Genomic DNA, 18,773 nt, shown 5'->3' on the forward strand with positions numbered 1-18,773 from the left:
TAACACCAACCTCACACACACACACACACACAATGCCACAGAGGCTCCACGACAGCACACGTCACACAATAGGGTTCACCCTGCTATAAAATGTGGGATGCGAGCATGCGGCAGTCTTACCCCATCCCTCCCTCCCTCATACTCTCTCTTTCTCTTTTAGTCTCTCCTTCCCTCTCGCTCACAAGGATCTCTCAGCGAGCATGAGAAGACACAACTGAGTGGACATTCACACCGGACTGCTGGACACTCCTGGATGACCTGCGGAGGACAACTCTGCGACTGAGATTTCTGCACATTTCTACACATATACAGGTGAGACATTTGTGGTATATTGAAGCATTTCTTTCTTTTCCCCTTCAGGCCATGTGTTTCCACTCGGGTCAAGTAGATAATTAATCAACAAGGGTGTAATACAAGGAGATGTTGTGCATTTATACCAGATTGGAAGATCAAATTATCTGTTTATAATGATAATTTATAATGATAATTTTGTAGCACAGCCTTTATTTAACCAGAATGTCTCTTAAAAACACATTTGGTAACACGTTACCCCCTATTTGTCATTTAATAGCACTATGTAAACATTTAATGAATGACATATAATGCACTATAATGTAGTTGTAACTTACATTTTTTAGTGTTTATTAATGTACATTATTTGTCAGCAGTTATAACCTCTCATATTAAAACATGTGTTTTACTATATTGCCATTCTTTATCTGTTAATACACCTGTGGGTGCCAACAGGAGGAGTTTAAAATGACAAATATCTGCGACATTATAGTGTGTTATAAACCATCTATTAAATGTTTATAAACGGCTTGTGAATGCTAAATACTGCAGTGTGGGTTAATGCATTTGCAAAATCTATATTTAAAGTGAAAGCCGGGTACGAGCCAAACAACCTTTTGAATATGACGGAATATCAATTTATAACAAAATTAGGAAAAATATCAGGGTTGTATTTTGCAGAAAGAAGCAGCACATGACAAAATGTATATCTGGTAAATGTTTCTTGTAGGATTTTAGAAATAACTCCTATCAATACCTGTACATTTTGTGCAAAAAACTACAGTAAGGTGGCCAGTTTCCGTCCTGACGTACAATAACATTACTTTCTCCTTCCAGTCAGTCACCTCAGAACTAGGATTATTTCTATTATTAATTAATCTACAGATTATTTTAGTTGTCTTTTGTATATAAAATGTAAAAAAAAAGAAATAGTGAAAAATGAGCTTTATAATTTCCCACAGCCAAATGTGACATCCAAAACCCAAAAGATACTCAGTTTACTGTCGTGTATGACAAAGACAAAGATAAAATCTTCCCGTTTGTCATTTTTGCTGTAAAAATGATTAAAACGATTATTCAATTATCAAAATAGTTGCTGGATCGTTTTCTGTCAATCGACTAATCAATAAATCGACTAATCGTTGCAGCTCTACTCAGCACCATGACCAGAAAGGTGTTCACCAACACAAGGGAGCGCTGGCGCCAGCACAACGTCAACACCGCCTTCGCCGAGCTCCGCAAGCTCATCCCCACCCATCCTCCAGAGAAGAAGCTGAGCAAGAACGAGATCCTGCGTCTGGCCATGCGCTACATCACCTTCCTGGTGCAGCTGCTGGAGAGCCAGACCGGCCAGCCGGCCAGCCACTCCCCCACCGCTCTGCTCACCTTCCTCAGAGGAAACATGGAGCAACTGATCTCCCCTCCACACCCCTGGGCCCTGACCAGCGACACAGAAGTCCCGTCACCTGGATCCAGCTGCGACAGCTCCGAGGCCTGGTAGAACGACAAAACACACAACAAAAAGAAACTCCTGAGTGGACCCTTTCTCTGGGTTTAAAAAACTGATCTTGTCCTTCCTCAAGACTCATTTTTGTCTCTGCATTTGTCACCCGTGTGTGACTCGTGTTTCAATGCAGACGATGCAATATTGTGTGATATTTGTGGACTCCAAACATGGCTGAAAATGTGGGCACAGCCTCCACGCTGATCAGTGTTGAAATATGGGGTGAAAATTAATTTGTATTCTGCATGGATGTGTAAAAACCTGGATGTACAATATTCCCTTCATGTCTTCGTGTTAATATTCCTTGTTGCCGGCCGGCCTGGAACTAATTTAGTTTTGCAATGACAGGGTGTTTTGCCGATGAGGAAAATGGAGGGGATTAAGGAATTTCTCATTTCAAGCAATAGATTCAGCATTTGAATAGATAATGGCTCAGCCAATTCTCCAGACTGCAATCGTCTCAAAATAGCCAAGGGCACTTTTTTTTTTCTTTTCTTTTTTTTATAAATCGACATGCTTTTTTTTCTTGAGAAGACTAAATCTGACCTTTATTTTCATTTAGCAAGGTTATGCGACTTCAGAAGAATCTGTTCTGTGAAAGACTTCTGCTGTTTTTCACTCAACAGTGTTCAGTATTTGTTGATTGTGATTCTTAGGATTGGGCAAATTGAAGAATTTCGGCAAAACTGACAATCCTCTTTCAGTAATTACATGCGTCACCACACAAATATCTTCTCTAATTTAAATGTGTTTTCATTTGAGTTTTTGTAAAATACGCATGTCATATAGCCAAAGATTATGAATTGATTGTGCTAATTATCTTCTGATACCTCTTTTGTAATTTATTTTGGTGTGCTTGTGAATATACAGTGTTATTTATTTATTTGAACTATTTATTTAATAAATGATTTGTTAATAAAACACTTTCTGAATCTTTTTAATGAAAGAGGTGACTCAAATCATTCGTAATTTTTACAGCAGGAAACACTGAATTACTGAGTAGACTCCAAATTATTTACTAAATCTAAAAAGCCTGTTTTGAACTGTACTGAAAAAATGACACAAGTGTACTCAAAACAATCAGTATGCATACTAAAACAACGGATTTTTTAGTGTTGAAGGACACGATTGTCCAACAATGCAATGCACAATGGAAATGGAAAAAAGACAGCACCAGGAATATCTAATAAAACAAAAAGAAAAACTTAAATCCTTGGAAAAACGTTGACATGCATCAGCACCAATACTGTATCATTTCCTGCTAGTATAAAACGGTTTAGTACGTTGATTTTTTGTACACTAACTGCAGAAATGTACTATACTGAGAATTAGTATATACTGTATACAATTAGTAGGTAGTGTGGAATTGGGACACACTATTAGAAATTATTTCACACTGTGAGAAAGACAACTGATGTGAAGTTAAGAGTAGAGCTGCTGCCTCTTTGTTCGTGCTCAATAAGCCCACAAACATTTGTCCACAAGTCCTGTGATGGCCGTGTGGACACAAAGCTGACCTCTGCTCTCTGTCCACTGACCAGTAGTCTGTTAGAAGAGCACCGAAAGTGACAGCTTAACTTGTGACCCCGGGGATCGGAGGTCATTCTGCAGTCAAACGCTGTCCAGTTGACCAACGTGCAGATGGAGTTTTCTTAAGGAAGACGTCACTTTGTTGTTACACGCGGTATTAGACGGCACTGCAGTCATAACTGTTAAGTGTAAAGGCAGGAATTACTTGAAAAGAAACAAGAGAAATGACAGAAAACACAAATTCATTCCCGTTAGATTTGAATCGTCCACGTAAACTCTAAAATCCAAATTTACGAAATGTTACTGTGCAATTAGATAAATGCTTTTTATGGGAAATGCAATCAAACTATTAAAAAAAATAATAGATGAAAATTAACTATAGTTCACATTAGGGCTAAAATGTATGATTATTATTATTATTATTATTAATCTATCATTTTATCAATTAAGCAATTAATTGGTCTATCAATATTAATCGATTAATTAATTAGTCTGTAAATCAGAAAATAGTGAAAAATCCCCATTATAATTTTTCTTCAAATGACTTGTTTTGTCGGACCAACAGTCCAAAACAAAATGATATTCAGTTTATAATAATATAAAACAGAGAAAAGCAGCTACTACCAGAAAATATTTGTAATTTTTGCTCATTAAATTACATAAGCGCCAAATCGATTATCAAAATAGTTTTCTGTCAATCGACAAACTGATTAACGGACTACGTGTTTCAGCTCTAGTTCCAATATCAGCAGATTTGTTTGCACCCGTCCCGTTGCTTGTCATTTAAACCCGAGGTCAGACATTTACATGTCTAATCGCCTATTGTGACTGTTGAAAATGTGCCCCGTTTTCAGGCAAAAAGGCTGCAACTAACTGAGCTGAAGAGTAAACAGTGAGTTGGTTTCGGGCGCTTTCACTGCGGCTGTTAAACTCTGGCTAATGGTGTGTAAACGGAGCAGAGGGCAGCTGGACATACTGACTGGAGGCCTGTGGGAACTGACAGGTGACTCTTTGTAATCCTGCAAACATAAATCATATTGAACTGGGAGAGTGGAAACAACTGTACAGCGGCAGAACTGTCTCTCCAAAAACATGAATTTGAGAGCTATTTACCTCTTGTGCAATTTCACAGTGAATTGAGCAATTTCATGGTGAACTGAAATAAAAATAGTGTGGTTATTAATAGCTGGACTTCCTGGTAATAGGAGATGCAATATTGTATGTTGCATGTTTTTGGTGTATTTCACACTCCCTAATGTTCAATTATTCAGTCATTATTTGAAACTGGATAGGAAGGCATGTGACAGCTTTTGCATCCATGTTGTCAGGCTGTGAAATGCGTTTTGCTGATGCACCTTATTTACAGAAATCGCCCAATCACAGTAGGAGCATTACTCTGACCTTAACTTTCTAGCAGGATTATGAAACCCTGCATTGAAAATAATAACAAATCTGTACGCTTCTCATTCCCTCCACCAAGTATATTTGCCTGATTGACTATTCTCTCCCAAGTATGTGGGTAATCGTCTATTGAGAGCACATTTCCTTATCAGCGTCTAGCACACTGTCTGAATCTGTTATCACAATGGGCCAGATCAGTGCAGGCAGCCCCTCGCTCTCCCGGCTGAGGCGCCCATGAAAAAGAATTTCTGGAGTTGGGTGCCAACCGATAGGCCCTGAGCTCTTTATCCCCTTAAAGCCAATTCACACTCTGCATGTTTAAATATCTCAGCTCAACCCCTGCCCTCCCACTCCCGTCATGCACTTGCACCCCCTCCTTCTTCCCTTTTCCTCTCGCTCTCTCTCTCTTCTCACCCCTCCGCGGCTGCAAGTCCAAGTGTTGACTGCCGCCGCGGCTGCCGACCTGCAGCCCGGATGGGTGGGTGGGATGCAGGTGCAGGCTGGTTGGAGGGTGAGAGAGAGAGGAGGGGAGTCATCCATTGTTGGGCTGGACAGCACCCTCTCTTCTCTGGAGCACCCACTGATGGGGGAGCCCACTGACAATCACGCATCCTAATCTGATTATGCAAATGTCTACTTCAAAAAGCAATACGCTGTAACCCTTACCCTGTGGTGGAAAGACAGAGCGAGGAAGGAGGACAGAAGGAGAGGAAGCAGCAGGAATGTAGAGATGGAAGCGTAGGTTGTATTTAATTTTCTCTGGAATTCAACATTTACTCAATAATTATGCAATTGTATGCAACACCCTGATATCATTAGTCTCTCTCGCACGTCCTCTGTACCACCAGGGGAGGTCTGAGGACGAAATGGTATACACTTACACACTCTGAATGGCCACTGACTCCCTCAACAGGGCATTGAATTCAATATTCAAATGCTTATTGTTTTTCCAGACGCTCCTGAATCCACCATTAAAAGGAATCTACAATGTTAATGAGGGGGCCAAAGTACCCAGAGTTAAGAATTAGACGCCCAAACAGTCGCAGGTGACATTTCCCAAGAACAGCACAGCCTCAACGCCACTGATTCCTAAAGGCAAGGTCGACAACCCCCGCCTCCCGAATATTCACACCGAGCTGACCCCTGTGGCCCCAGCCGGTTTCTGCAATCAGCTGCCTCATTCTCCTGCTAGATGCATCTCTAAAACAAGAGTCACATCAACATGCTAACATGCTTACAATGACACCGTTAACATGCTGATGTTTAGCACGTATAATATTTATGTTTGAAATGTTAGCATGCTAATATTTTCTAATTAGCACGACACAAAGTAAAGCTGAGGCTGATGGGAATGCCATTAGTTCTTCAGGTATTTGGTCACAAACCAGTGATTCTCAGACTTTCCCCCTTTGGAGCAAGAAACATTTTCCAATGATGGTTGTATGCTATATTTTATTCAGTTGGTAGTCCTAGTATGTTAAATAGGTTTGTAGGATGAGGTTTAAACTTTATCAAACCACTTTTTTACTGATGTGAATGGGATATAATGTTTTTAAATTTCTTCTTAATTTGTTGAGTTTCATAAAGTCAGCTGCCAGAGTTTTCAGACATAAAATATGCACTGGTCTCTCCTCATCCCACCACCTTCATTATTATTTATATTTATATCAATGTAATTTATAGGAAAGGAGGTTAGACGCGCTTCAACCGTTTCACAAGGAAAAGTAGGCCTGCTGAAGCATTATTCTTCTAATAAAGTTGATTGCCTTACATTATATCAGTGTGCTCCAGTGTGCTTTGGACCTGGTCTCTGAAGTCTCTCCTGTTACTTTTGAAATGTGCCTTTAAAGCATTCCCCCTCACACAAAAAACGACACATCTTTGGTCACACTTGCACGCCTACACTTGCAGGGAAATTCTTGCACAGGCACCCGCAAGCACACACAACATCCTCTCGGATTACTCCAGTGTGTCCAAGCACACTTGGCTGAAGTCATTATCCGGCTGTGTTATTTCACTCGATCTCCCCACAGAAACAACTAGAATCTGGGATTCTGAAGTCTGTTTTTACTCTCTGTTTTTGGATTTCCAGTACAGGTTAGAGACCACTTTGTTTGTTTAATACTGACTGTTAACTTTACAGTCATTACTTTTTGCCTGTAACCACTTGCTATACGAGGGCGGATCTGTTATATAATATGCCATGCAGCACAAAGAAGGGCGATGAGTCAGAGTTCAGCTTTGTTTAGTTAATGATTATGTTTCTACTGTATGAGCAGGTTCTAAAAAGGATCTGGCCACAGCAAGCTTTCGTCCGGACAAACAGGCACCATGAAGCCGGGGCAGCGTCTCTCCGTTTGTGTCCTGCTGGTACTTTGTGTGACATGGAGCGTAAATGGAGGGAACATTTTGGTGTGGTACACTGACGGCAGCCACTGGATTAACATGAAGCCTGTGCTAGAGACGCTGATCGACAGGGGACACCGGGTAACGGTTCTGGTCCCGAGCACGTCGTTGTACATGAAAACCAGTGAGCCTTCTCGCTTTGGCTACGAACCCTTCAACGTCTCTGTCTCAATGGAGACCATGGAGGAGTTCCAAAAAGACTTCTTTCATTTCTCCATGTATGAGATGGATCACATGAGCTACTTGCAGATTTACATCAAATTCATGGATATAATGAAAACCAACCAGCAGCATGGTTTGAAATATTTGGACGGCGTGCTGAAATCAGAATCCATCATGAAGAAGCTGAAAGAGGGAAAATATGAACTTCTCCTGGCTGACCCCGTCTTCCCCGGCAGTGACTTAGTAGCAGAGATTTTGGGCATCCCCCTGGTCTTCTCCCTGCGCTTCTCCCTAGCCAGTCATTGGGAGAGATATTGTGGTCAGCTACCCGCTCCTCCTTCCTTTGTCCCCGGTGCTATGAGCAAACTGACTGACAAAATGGACTTCTCTGAGAGACTGTGGAACCTCCTCTTCTACGCACTGCAGGATGTTGTGCTGAATCACATTTTTTGGAAAGACCTCGATAAATATTACACTGAAGTCAAAGGTGAGCAACAACTGTGTTTAACAATACATTCTAAGGATCACATAAAGTCCAATGGTGATTGGATTAATTGCAATACTTTTACATCCAGTCACTTTTATCAACACTTTAATGACTCCGAGGTTGCGGATGTGAGTGGATGGAGACAGAGTGGAGTTGTCGATGGTGAGGTAGAAGTTGAGAGTGGTTTTGGTGAGAGATTTGGGACCTATGATGATCATGTCTGATTTAACACAGTTGAGTTTGAGGAAGTTGATTTGCATCCATGATTTAATTTCAGTGAGGCAGTTGGTCAGAGCGGAGTGTGTAGCAGTGATGGATTTTGTGGAAATGTAGAGATGGATGTCATCGGCATAGCAGTGGAGGTGGAGGCCACAACGGCGTATGATGTTACCAAGGGGTAGCAGGTAGGGGATGAACAGGAGAGGACCAAGCACCGAACCCTGCGGGACACCTTGGGATAGAGTAGGGGAGGAGGTGCAGTTGTCGATGTTGATGAACTGTTGTCTGTTTGTGAGATATGACCTTAGCCAGGAGAGGGCAGTACCAGTGATGTTGAAGGAGGATTCATGGCGGGAGAGAAAAACGGTGCGGTCGATGGTGTATATTTAAGAAAATAAGATTAATGAAAAAAGCATCCACACTCAAATCTCTGCAAAAATCTCTTTTTATATTTTTTTCTCTATAAGTAAATAAAACATGAAAAAAGGCTATCTGAAATATTGGTGATACATATCACCCATTACTTTTGCATTGTGACAGGAACACCCACCAGTGCCTGCGAGATGATGGGTAAAGCAGATATCTGGTTGATGCGAACCTATTGGGATTTTGATTTCCCTCGTCCTTTCCTCCCTAACTTCAAATTTGTTGGTGGGATCCACTGCCGTCCTGCTAAACCTTTACCAGAGGTAGGGCTGTCTCCACTATCACAGGCCTGTTAATCTCTTATTACACCAAATCCACAGTATTACTGACTGAAACAATAAAGCCATTAAAATGTTGAAGAAATAAAAGAAAATGCTGGTTGGTTTGCATTGAGATAATGTTACTCTTCTTGCAGGATATGGAGGAGTTTGTGCAGAGTTCTGGAGACGCTGGCATTGTGGTCTTCAGTTTGGGATCATTGATCAAGAACATCACTACAGAGAAGGGGAATATGATAGCTGCAGCCCTCGCTCAGATCCCACAAAAGGTCAGAGGACAACTTGTATGTGTTAAAGGTTCATTTCTCTGGGCAGATAATATGGCCAGCATCATTTAAAATTTGCAATCAGGGAAACTTTGTTCATCAACTTTGACTGCATTTGAGCACCAAGCATCACCAATACAAACGAGTCTGGAAAATGGCATGGGCAGCGATCAACTCAAGGTCCGCTGAACTTAATCCAATCCCCGCTCTTCCTTCTCCGATGTTGACAAGTGTATCTCTGTTATAGACCATACATGCTCCAGAAACGGACGGACGGACAACCCAAATTCATAATGAAAATTATAGTGATTGAGTGAATGTAGTCAAGATCATGGGAACTGCTGGCCGGTGCATCTTCATGCACTAGCATGACTGTAAATGACATCATAATGCAGTAAAGACTCTCACACTGAGCTGAAATGAAACAAGTGTTTAGGTAAATTAAATAATTTGTTTCTTTCTTTCAGGGGGGCGGGAATGGTAGGGGAAACACTGGATCCTATAAGGGCAGCCCACTCTACATAATATTAATGCATGTGTATAGGTCCTGCTTGTGCGTGTGTAATGCTACGCAACTAACAAAACACAGGCAACATATTGAAAACTGATGGATTACCCATCTGAAGCAAGTTTAATGTCTCAAATTGATTTTCATACCACGCTGGCATTCAATGAAACCAACGAGTTAATCAGTTTATGATGAGGTATGAGGTCAGCAGCAGCAGCATGTGATTTGAAATAAATGGTAATAAAGTTAGAGTGACATGACATTTTTCAGGTTGAATCAAGATAGTAGTAGGACAGGGCGTAAGGCAAGGAGAAACAATTAAAAGTGTAAAGAATATACAGTATACCATTTAAAAGATTGGATGGGAAGGGTGGAGATGGGATTTTCAAAATAAATTATGCTACCAAATCACATTAGATAGATTACCTTAAACCACATTAATCACCAAAGATAGACCATTTTCCTATTAAAAACGTTTGTTATAAAATACAACTACTTTTTTTAACTGACTTTATTTTATCATGTATTATTTAATTATTTATACTTCTATGCAGTATACAGTATTATGAAACAGAATTAGCACTGTATTATTCTTAATTTAATTTAATTTAAGTGTTTTTACTGTTGTTTATAGGTGTTGTGGAGGTACAGTGGAGAAAAACCAGCGACTCTAGGTGCCAATACCAGAATATACGAATGGCTCCCTCAGAATGACCTACTTGGTAAGTCAAGCTTTTATAAAAGCAGGCCTTCGACAGCGATCTTCATGACTTTCACTTGTAAATGAAACATTTTTTTCACTATTTAGTTTGACAGTACAAAATCCTAAAGGGACATACAGTAGGAGGGAAAATACAGTAAGAATGTTTTGGTGAAGTTTTCATACTCAAAACCTGATTAGCTTTGGTAAGTTGTATGTAGTAACTGGGACACATCTTATGCCTGACTTAATCTCTATAAACAAATATCTGCATATGAATGCAAAATCTGTAAGCAACGGGACAAGATTTTGGTATCGGAAGTGTTCTGGTTTCTGTTTGTAGTCCGAGTGGTATTGACCAATCACGTTTGAGGGGGTTTTGGTTGAATGCAGGTTAACAGTTTATGGGGAGGGCAAAAGAGGCGGAACGCATTGGCCGAAACTCAATCTCGGAACCTATCTGCTATCGTCTGACAACGATTTAGCTTTCTATTAGCTTACCATTAGCTTGTAAACTGGCTTCTTATGAAACAATCCAGTCATAGACATCATCTCTCAACAACATTCTCACGTCTCAAGTTGCTAATGGGACTGTAAACCATGGATGTATTAAAAGAACTGCATCCAGCGTTGGAGGCGGGACCCCGGTCATTCCTATGAGAGTTGCTCATTGGCGCATGAAGCCAAATGGCTCGACTTCCGTATGGAAAAGTACACGGATTTTGGCGGAGTAGCGTCCGCTCGGTCACATGACTTGGTCACAGGGTCCTAACGTCACGCCGTCGTCACGGCTTGCGCTCCAGCCTCGGTCTGGGTCTCACTCACATGAACGGAGGAAGGGAAATAACTGTATCCGGCTATTAGTGCGTTTTACAACTTTAAAAACGTAGTTTTTTAAATAAGGGCTATTAGAGTGTTCATACTGTGGAGTTGATTCACCTCAAAAAAAATTATCCTGAGTTACAGACGTCTCTTTCCCAATGTAAGTCTATGGGAAAAAGTATTTTTGGGCCCAATGCATCACGTGACTGACCAGAAGTTGCAGTACCGCCGTTTAGCCACTACGAAAGTCAGGATCGACGACCGGCGCACTTCCTGGGGGCTTGCTGTAAACACAGTGACCAATGCACTGAAAAGGAAGTCTTAGCACGGATATCCTCTGGCTATACCGGAACCCCCGAAATATTGGCTGTCGCCCCCAGAGGCTGAATTGTCGTCAGACCGATAGCCGATGGGTTCTGAGATTGTGCCTGACTTGGACCAACAATGACGAAGTTTCTAAAAGGTGTACTAAAAGCACAAATCTATGAGATAGGGGCTTGTGTGTATGATTATCACTTTCTGCAGCATTTCAAAAGTCTCTATAGGATCTGATCCAGCCAGCTTCCACTCACAAGTAATGTTCAGTATATACGTTTATAGTGGTCACATCATACAGAAGTGAAAAGACGTCTGTCTTGACTGGAGAAAGTAAAGTATGTTCCATGATTTTTGGTACTCTATCAGGTCACCCAAAGACCAGAGCTTTCATCACCCATGGTGGCACAAATGGGATTTATGAGGCCATCTACCACGGTGTTCCAATGGTGGGCATCCCCCTGTTCGGTGACCAGCCAGACAACATGGTCCATATTACGGCTAAGGGCGCTGCAATTACTCTACACTTGAACTTCATGAAGACTGAAGACCTTAGAGACGCAGTCAATACTGTCATCAATGACAAATCGTAAGTTCTTTTACCTATTTGCACTTGTTTGTTTTAGGGTATTAACATTAATAATAGAGAGGGAAGATTGAGGACATGCCATAAAGGAGCCATGGTGTAATGCAGTATGACAGAGTTCAATGAACACCATAGAGTTTCAAGGTCACAGAGAAATGACAAAACCACTAGATGGTCTTTTCCCCTCATATATTGGCATTTCTGTTGGATATTTAGGTTTTAAAAAACATGAAAAATTCAACCCTTTTATCCCCACTCTTGGTAAGGCAAATAAACTAAAGTATAAAAATAAAAAATACACAGCAGCACATTGATCCACATTTTCACCCTTGTATGTCCACATTCATAGGTACAAAGAGAAAACCATGTGGCTGTCCAGTATCCACCACGACAGACCAATGAGTCCTCGGGATGAGGCGGTATTCTGGATCGAGTTCACCATGAGAAACAAAGGGGCCCAGCACCTGAGGGTCCAGGCCCATGAGCTCACCTGGTACCAGTATCACAGCCTGGATGTCCTGGCCTTCCTCCTCGCCATCGTTCTGCTCCTAGTACTCCTCTTCATCAAGACCTGCAGTTTCTGCTTCCGGAGGTGCTGCGGCAGAAAGGGAAGGACGAAGAGAAAAGCTGAGTAACTGACTGAAATGTTGCTGGTAAAAACTGATGAAAAATTACTTACTTACAGTGTCCAGTATTCTTGTGAAACTCCAAAGGATTTTGTTGTACTATTTGTTTCACTTGTTTTGTCACAATAAACTCAGGTTCAGTCAGGCTAGCCTGAAAAACTGAAGTCAAAACATTGTTAACATTGATGTACACAAATACCATGTATCTGCCATCTAATATATGTGAACAGTTTTATTGTTTCCTTCATGCATTACTATTAAATTTCTGGAGTAATTTTGAAAAAAAAAAAAAAATCACACACAAGGGATTTCTTTCTTCTAATAAGAAACTTCCACAAATTAGTTGGAGTTTAGTGTTCAATGTGAGGAAGATTTTAAAAAAAGCTGATCACTATTTCACAATCCAAGGAGTAGACCCCAGGACAGCTCGTATCTGAGGGATGTCTGGGGACGGCCGACACGAACCCATCCAGGCTGAGAGCATCGTGGACATGCATCTTGTGAAGACAAGACAAAAAAATATATAATTTTAAGGAGAGAATCAAGTTATGGAATAATCTCTTGCTCTGTCTTTTCCTACCTGAAACACCTGACATCCAGGGGCTCCCATCACTCCCTCACAGCAACTGTAGCAGGTCTCCACTCCACCTGATAACAGTTTACAAATGTACACAATGATCTAATGGTGTACGTTGTATGCTGTAGTAAACACTTTGAATCGTTTAGGATGTTTTTAAAGCATAAAACGATGGTATATACTCATCTTTTTTCGTAACTCCTTACCCATAGTGGTTATTACACTCCTCCAAAAGGATGTTTGCCCATTTGGTTCACAGAGTACGTAGCTCCACATCGACAGCAAATCCTCTTGATGGCTTAAACCAACAAAACAGAAGAGAACATCAGAGTGAAATGTGCTGAGAAAAGAAACCCTCATTGCAGCAGCACAGATTGAGTGTGCCCTCTAGTGATAAAATGTGAGAATAGCATAAAGAAGTGGAGAGATGAAGTGAAATAACACAAGTAGAATCTGGGGATTTTAAGTCTGTTTTTACTTTCAGATTGTGGATTTCTGGTACAGGTTAAAACCGTTAACTTTACAGCCATTACCTTTTACCTCTAACCACTTTCTTGGGGTGGGTCCGTTATATAATATGCCATGCAGCACAAAGGGCTACGAGCCAGAGTTCAGCTTTGTTTAGTTAATGATTATTTTTCTAGGAGCAGGTTTTAAAAAGGATCTGGCCACAGCAAGCTTTCACCCTAACAAACAGGCACCATGAAGCCGGGGCAGCATCTCTCCGTTTGTGTCCTGCTGGTACTTTGTGTGACATGGAGCGTAAATGGAGGGAACATTTTGGTGTGGTACACTGAAGGCAGCCACTGGATTAACATGAAGCCTGTGCTGGATACGCTGATCGACAGGGGACACCGGGTAACGGTTCTGGTCCCGAGCACGTCGATGTTCATGAAAACCAGTGAGCCTTCTCGCTTTGGCTATGAACCCTTCAACGTCTCTGTCTCAATGGAGAACATGGAGGAGTTTTTTGAGGAGTTCCTTCACTTCTCCATGTATGAGATGGATCACATGAGCTACTTGCAGATTTACATCAGATACATAGATCTGATGAAAGTCGACCAGCAGTATTCTTTGAAATATTTGGACGGCGTGCTGAAATCAGAATCCATCATGAAGAAGCTGAAGGCAGGAAAATATGACCTTCTCCTGGCTGACCCCATCTTCCCCGGCAGTGACTTAGTAGCAGAGATTTTGGGCATCCCGCTGGTCTTCTCCCTGCGCTTCTCCCTAGCCCATAACTGGGAGAGACATTGTGGTCAGCTACCCGCTCCTCCTTCCTTTGTCCCCGGGGCTATGAGCAAACTGACTGACCAGATGGACTTCTCTGAGAGGGTGTGGAACTTCCTCTTCTACGCACTGCAGGACGTCGTGATTGATCACGTTTCTTGGAAAGGACTCGATAAATATTACTCTGAAGTCAAAGGTGAGCAACTCTGACACAAGAACTACAGTGTAACACATTTGTATGGACCACATAAAGTCCAATGATGATTGAATAGCTCTGGATTCATTGCAATGATTTTATATCCAATCACTTTTGTCAACAGTTTGATATTTTAAGTAAATATAATTTGAAAATTAGCCAGTATGGGTGATACTTTTCAATGGATAGCTGTCACCCATTACTTTTGCATTGTGACAGGAACACCCACCAGTGCCTGCGAGATGATGGGTAGAGCAGATATCTGGTTGATGCGAACCTATTGGGATTTTGATTTCCCTCGTCCTTTCCTTCCCAACTTCAAATTTGTTGGTGGGATCCACTGCAGACCTGCTAAACCTTTACCAGAGGTAGGGCTGTCTCCACTATCACAGGCCTGTTAATCTCTTATTATACCACATCCACAGTATTCCTGACTTAAATGACGAAGCCATTAAAATGCCGAGGAGAGAAAAGAAAATGCTGGTTGGTTTGCATTGAGATAATGTTACTCTTCTTGCAGGATATGGAGGAATTTGTGCAGAGTTCTGGAGACGACGGTATTGTGGTCTTCACTTTGGGATCATTCATCAAGAATATTACTACAGAGAGGGGAAACATGATAGCCTCAGCCCTCGCTCAGATCCCACAAAAGGTCAGGGGACAATCTCTATGTGCCAACTGGAATTCACTTGAAGGCAACAAAATGTTAACTGTGAAGAATTACCCAATTTGAAGCATGATTTATATTGAAAATTGATTTTCATACAACGCTGGCATTCAGTGAAACCTCGCCGCAGGGTTGAAAGTTAATTAGATTAAATAGGAGGTCAACAGTAACGCGTGATTTTGCAGTTAATGGTAATAAAGTTACAACGACATGTCATTTTTTTCTGGTGGAATCAGGATATTGGGGCAGGATGTAAGGCAAGAAAAACAGGGGCGATTCCAGGATTTTTTAAATGAGGTGGCGCGGCGGGGACCAAGAACCCGTCAAGGGGGGGCCAATCGGAAATCAGAATATTCTATCAGAATTTCAGCGTTGAAAATTGTCTTGGAAAACTTTGGGCATGATTTTCAGGCTCTTGAGCAGTGCTCTGGGCCCTAATACGGGTGGTATTGGGCGTTGCCCAGCAACAACGACCGTGTATGAATTGAGGAAGTGGATCAGCTGATTGATCGCGGAGGCAAAGACGTTAATAGCGGATACACTGTCATGCCTATCCATTTTGAAAAAGCAATGGCCAATGGGGAAACTCCAACTTGACTGACCAATGGTGTAACTTCATCACTCACTCAGTGACAGACTTTTACGTTTAGAGGGCTGGCTTAGATTTTATTGGAAGGGTGGCAATGGAATTTTCAAAAATAAATTATGGTAACAAATCACACTGGATAGATTACCTAAAATCACTAAGTTAACCACTAAAGATCAACCATTTTCCAAATAAAAGTACTGTAGTTTTAATAAAATACAACAGTTTTCCTTTATTGTTTTAGCATGTATTATTAAAAGGGACTGTATGTAACTTTTTACACGTGTAAATAATTTTTTAAACAGTGTTTTATACTGTTTACAGGTGCTGTGGAGATACAGTGGAGAAAAACCAGCGACTCTGGGTGCCAACACCAGAATATACGACTGGATCCCTCAGAATGACCTACTGGGTAAGTAAAGCTGTTATAAACAGGCCTTCGACAGTAATCCTCATGACTTTTACTTTTAAAGGGACTATTTGTAACTTTGTATGCGCATAAATGTAGCGGGTCGTCACACATGCGCGCTCACATATGCGCGTTCGCGTGTGGCCGCTGCCTCTCCAACTCTGCCTGCCTGCCTTCGCTCAGAGAGCGCGCACGTTCTCAGCTCGCTCCACCTCTAGACGTGAACGCGCGCTCACTCCTCACTGCAGAAGAGTTAGTTTAGCTCTGAGAATATCTAGTGAATGCACAGTGGACGTTTGCGCAGAAAAAAAATGCTGCAGCTCCTCCAGACCAACAGAGATTTCCCGTGTCTTGTGAAGTGACGGAGCTCATTAGCTAGTAACGTTACCCTCTCGTTACCGACCGGGTGCCGGTCTCCTCTGCTTTTTCCGGCTGCGGGAGGAGAGAGCAGGGAGACACGCTGCAGAGCCCCGCTGCTTCAGCCTGCACTTAGGCAGGAAAAGCCAACACTAGGATCAGATCTAAATCATGTTCATGGAGAGACCTTCGTCTGGTCAGCTAACATTACTGCCAAGCAGCTGAAATATAGAGTGATATTGTGCTTTTAGCTGACTTGTGTCGCCTCACTGTTTTTAGTGATGCTCGTTCAGGTATATTGAGAGCGAGCAAGCGCGAGCCCGACGCTGACTTTCGTTGATTTCACGGCCACAGGTGTCGCTGTTAAGAAGCATTTCTGAAAGTTACAAATAGTCCCTTTAAATAAAATAGGGTATCCCCCACATTGTTTTTTTCTTTCATTATTTAGTTTGACAGTACAAAATCCTAAACAGACATAGGAGAGAAAACACATTACATATATGCTTGAACAGCCTGTCTTGACTGGAGAAAGTAATTTATGTTTTATAATTTTTGGTACCCTATCAGGTCACCCCAAGACCAGAGCTTTCATCACCCATGGTGGCACAAATGGGATCTATGAGGCCATCTACCACGGTGTTCCCATGGTGGGCCTCCCCATGTTCGCTGATCAGCCAGACAACATGGTCCATATGAAGGCTAAGGGCGCTGCAATTATCGCGGACTTGAACTTCATGAAGACTGAAGACCTCAGAGACGCATTCAATACTGTCATCAATGACAAATCGTAAGTTACTTTACATTATTGCAGCTACACATGGACCTGATGTCCGTGGCAACCAAGCAAATGGTTTTATGAGAGAGTCTCCTGGGAAGATTGGATAGAGGAGGCGCAGATTTGGTGCCCAAAGTTCAACCAGGTTGAAATTTGGGCGCAGCTCCCAAGCCACGGGACATGGGTTTCAGAGGGCAGTGGTGCCATTGTCACGTTCTGTCTGAAAGTGCCTTTAAGGTGGTTCCGGCATGTGATCAGGATTCCTCCTGGGAGCCTTCCTTTGGAGGGTTTCCAGGCAAATCCACCTGGTAGGAGACCCCGGGGTAGACCCAGAATAGGCAGGAGAGATTATACTGTATATCTGTCTTGGGAATGCCTCTGGTTTTCCCAGGAGGAGCTGGAAAACGTTGCTGGGGTGAGGTACGTCTGGGCTACATTACCTAGTCTGCTGCCAACACAACTCAGCCCCGTATAAGCATCAGAAATTGGATGGTTAGATGGATGAACATTTTGTTCTTCCCATTTTACTTTTTTGAAGAGCTCACATTAATAATACAGAAGCAAGATTGACAACAGGCCATAAAAGAGCCATGGCCTAATGTAGTATGTAATACGACAGAGTTTGAAGGTCATTAAGAAATTACAAAACCACTGGATGGCCTTTTCCCCTCATATATTGGCTTTCCTGTTGGAGATTTTAGTTTTAAAATACATGAAACTAAAAAAAAATCAACCCCTTTTCAACCACAAATTAATTCACATTTTCACCCCTGTATGTCCACATTCGTAGGTACAAAGAGAACGCCATGTGGCTGTCTAGTATCCACCATGACAGACCAATGAGTCCCCTGGATGAGGCGATATTCTGGATCGAGTACACCATGAGAAACAAAGGGGCCAAGCACCTGAGGGTCCAGGCCCATGAGCTCACCTGGTACCAGTATCACAGCCTGGATGTCCTGGCCTTCCTCCTCGCCATCGTTCTGCTCCTAGTACTCCTCTTCATCAAGACCTGCAGTTTCTGCTTCCGAAGGTGCTGTGGCAGCAAGGGAAAGAAAAAGAGAAAGGCTGAGTAACTGATGAAATGTAGCTGGTAAAAACTGATGAAAAAACAACCTGGTTGTCTTGCTGGTCTAAATCATGTAATGTAAACACAATGACCTGGATAAAACATTTAAAAGATAAAAAAAGAAAATCTGATTCCAGTGTCCAGTATTCTTGTGAAACTCCAAACAATATTTCATGTGTTGTATTATTTGTTTATTTTTTACCATAAACTCAGGTTTGGTCAGCCTAGCCTAAAAGACTGAAGTAAAAACATTGTTAGCCTCTACATGGAGAAATATCATCATATAAAGTATCATCATCCAAAACATGCACTCATTCTTCCATTTTGCTCCTTTTTGTATCACCAGTAATTACACCAGTTGCAGACAGGTGTGCTCTAAT

At 41.8% G+C, this 18,773-nt stretch overlaps 2 protein-coding genes and 1 long non-coding RNA gene across 6 annotated transcripts in view; 2 read left to right on the top strand and 1 right to left on the bottom strand.

Moving 5' to 3' along the window:
• LOC141769723 (uncharacterized) overlaps nucleotides 1-18,736 on the bottom strand; it is a 36,119-nt gene extending 17,383 nt beyond the window's left edge. For both annotated transcript variants that reach the window (XR_012594325.1, XR_012594326.1), the window contains exons 1-7: nucleotides 18,596-18,736; nucleotides 18,256-18,360; nucleotides 13,311-13,402; nucleotides 13,108-13,175; nucleotides 12,830-13,024; nucleotides 12,585-12,686; nucleotides 12,392-12,496 (exon numbers count right to left, since the gene is read on the bottom strand). This is a non-coding gene — a long non-coding RNA (uncharacterized LOC141769723). The remainder of the gene's footprint in view (nucleotides 1-12,391; nucleotides 12,497-12,584; nucleotides 12,687-12,829; nucleotides 13,025-13,107; nucleotides 13,176-13,310; nucleotides 13,403-18,255; nucleotides 18,361-18,595) is intronic.
• On the top strand, nucleotides 101-2,708 carry tal2 (T-cell acute lymphocytic leukemia 2). The gene is made up of 2 exons (XM_074639096.1): nucleotides 101-312; nucleotides 1,440-2,708. Exon 2 carries the CDS (start codon nucleotides 1,454-1,456, stop codon nucleotides 1,790-1,792), a length of 339 nt encoding a protein of 112 aa, XP_074495197.1. The 5' UTR covers nucleotides 101-312; nucleotides 1,440-1,453; the 3' UTR covers nucleotides 1,793-2,708.
• On the top strand, nucleotides 6,651-18,697 carry LOC141769717 (UDP-glucuronosyltransferase 2C1-like). 3 transcript variants are annotated; one of them, XM_074639090.1, is made up of 9 exons: nucleotides 6,651-6,823; nucleotides 7,006-7,781; nucleotides 12,073-12,075; nucleotides 13,904-14,530; nucleotides 14,750-14,898; nucleotides 15,051-15,182; nucleotides 16,108-16,195; nucleotides 17,117-17,336; nucleotides 18,115-18,697. In XM_074639090.1, the coding sequence occupies exons 2-9, from the start codon at nucleotides 7,058-7,060 to the stop codon at nucleotides 18,398-18,400; spliced, it is 2,229 nt and encodes a 742-aa protein (XP_074495191.1). In that variant the 5' UTR covers nucleotides 6,651-6,823; nucleotides 7,006-7,057; the 3' UTR covers nucleotides 18,401-18,697. The 3 variants fall into 3 exon arrangements, with proteins under 3 accessions (XP_074495191.1, XP_074495189.1, XP_074495190.1); XM_074639088.1 differs by lacking the exons at nucleotides 12,073-12,075; nucleotides 13,904-14,530; nucleotides 14,750-14,898; ... (2 more) ...; nucleotides 17,117-17,336; nucleotides 18,115-18,697 and adding exons at nucleotides 8,541-8,689; nucleotides 8,842-8,973; nucleotides 10,113-10,200; nucleotides 11,685-11,904; nucleotides 12,251-12,829 and having other exon boundaries at nucleotides 6,676-6,823; XM_074639089.1 differs by lacking the exons at nucleotides 6,651-6,823; nucleotides 12,073-12,075; nucleotides 13,904-14,530; ... (3 more) ...; nucleotides 17,117-17,336; nucleotides 18,115-18,697 and adding exons at nucleotides 8,541-8,689; nucleotides 8,842-8,973; nucleotides 10,113-10,200; nucleotides 11,685-11,904; nucleotides 12,251-12,829 and having other exon boundaries at nucleotides 6,962-7,781.
• Nucleotides 18,737-18,773: the final 37 nt, after the last annotated feature.

This window comes from Sebastes fasciatus, chromosome 6 (assembly GCF_043250625.1).
Source record: "Sebastes fasciatus isolate fSebFas1 chromosome 6, fSebFas1.pri, whole genome shotgun sequence".
Lineage (NCBI taxonomy): Eukaryota > Metazoa > Chordata > Actinopteri > Perciformes > Sebastidae > Sebastes > Sebastes fasciatus.

Bases quoted from the DNA above. Each gene is read 5' to 3' on its own strand.
- tal2 (XM_074639096.1), top strand. From the start codon at position 1,454: ATGACCAGAAAGGTGTTCACCAACACAAGGGAGCGCTGGCGCCAGCAC.
- LOC141769717 (XM_074639090.1), top strand. From the start codon at position 7,058: ATGAAGCCGGGGCAGCGTCTCTCCGTTTGTGTCCTGCTGGTACTTTGT. The intron at 16,196-17,116 runs GTAAGTAAAGCT...GTACCCTATCAG, and splicing joins CCCTCAGAATGACCTACTGG to GTCACCCCAAGACCAGAGCT. The intron at 17,337-18,114 runs GTAAGTTACTTT...CCACATTCGTAG, and splicing joins ACTGTCATCAATGACAAATC to GTACAAAGAGAACGCCATGT.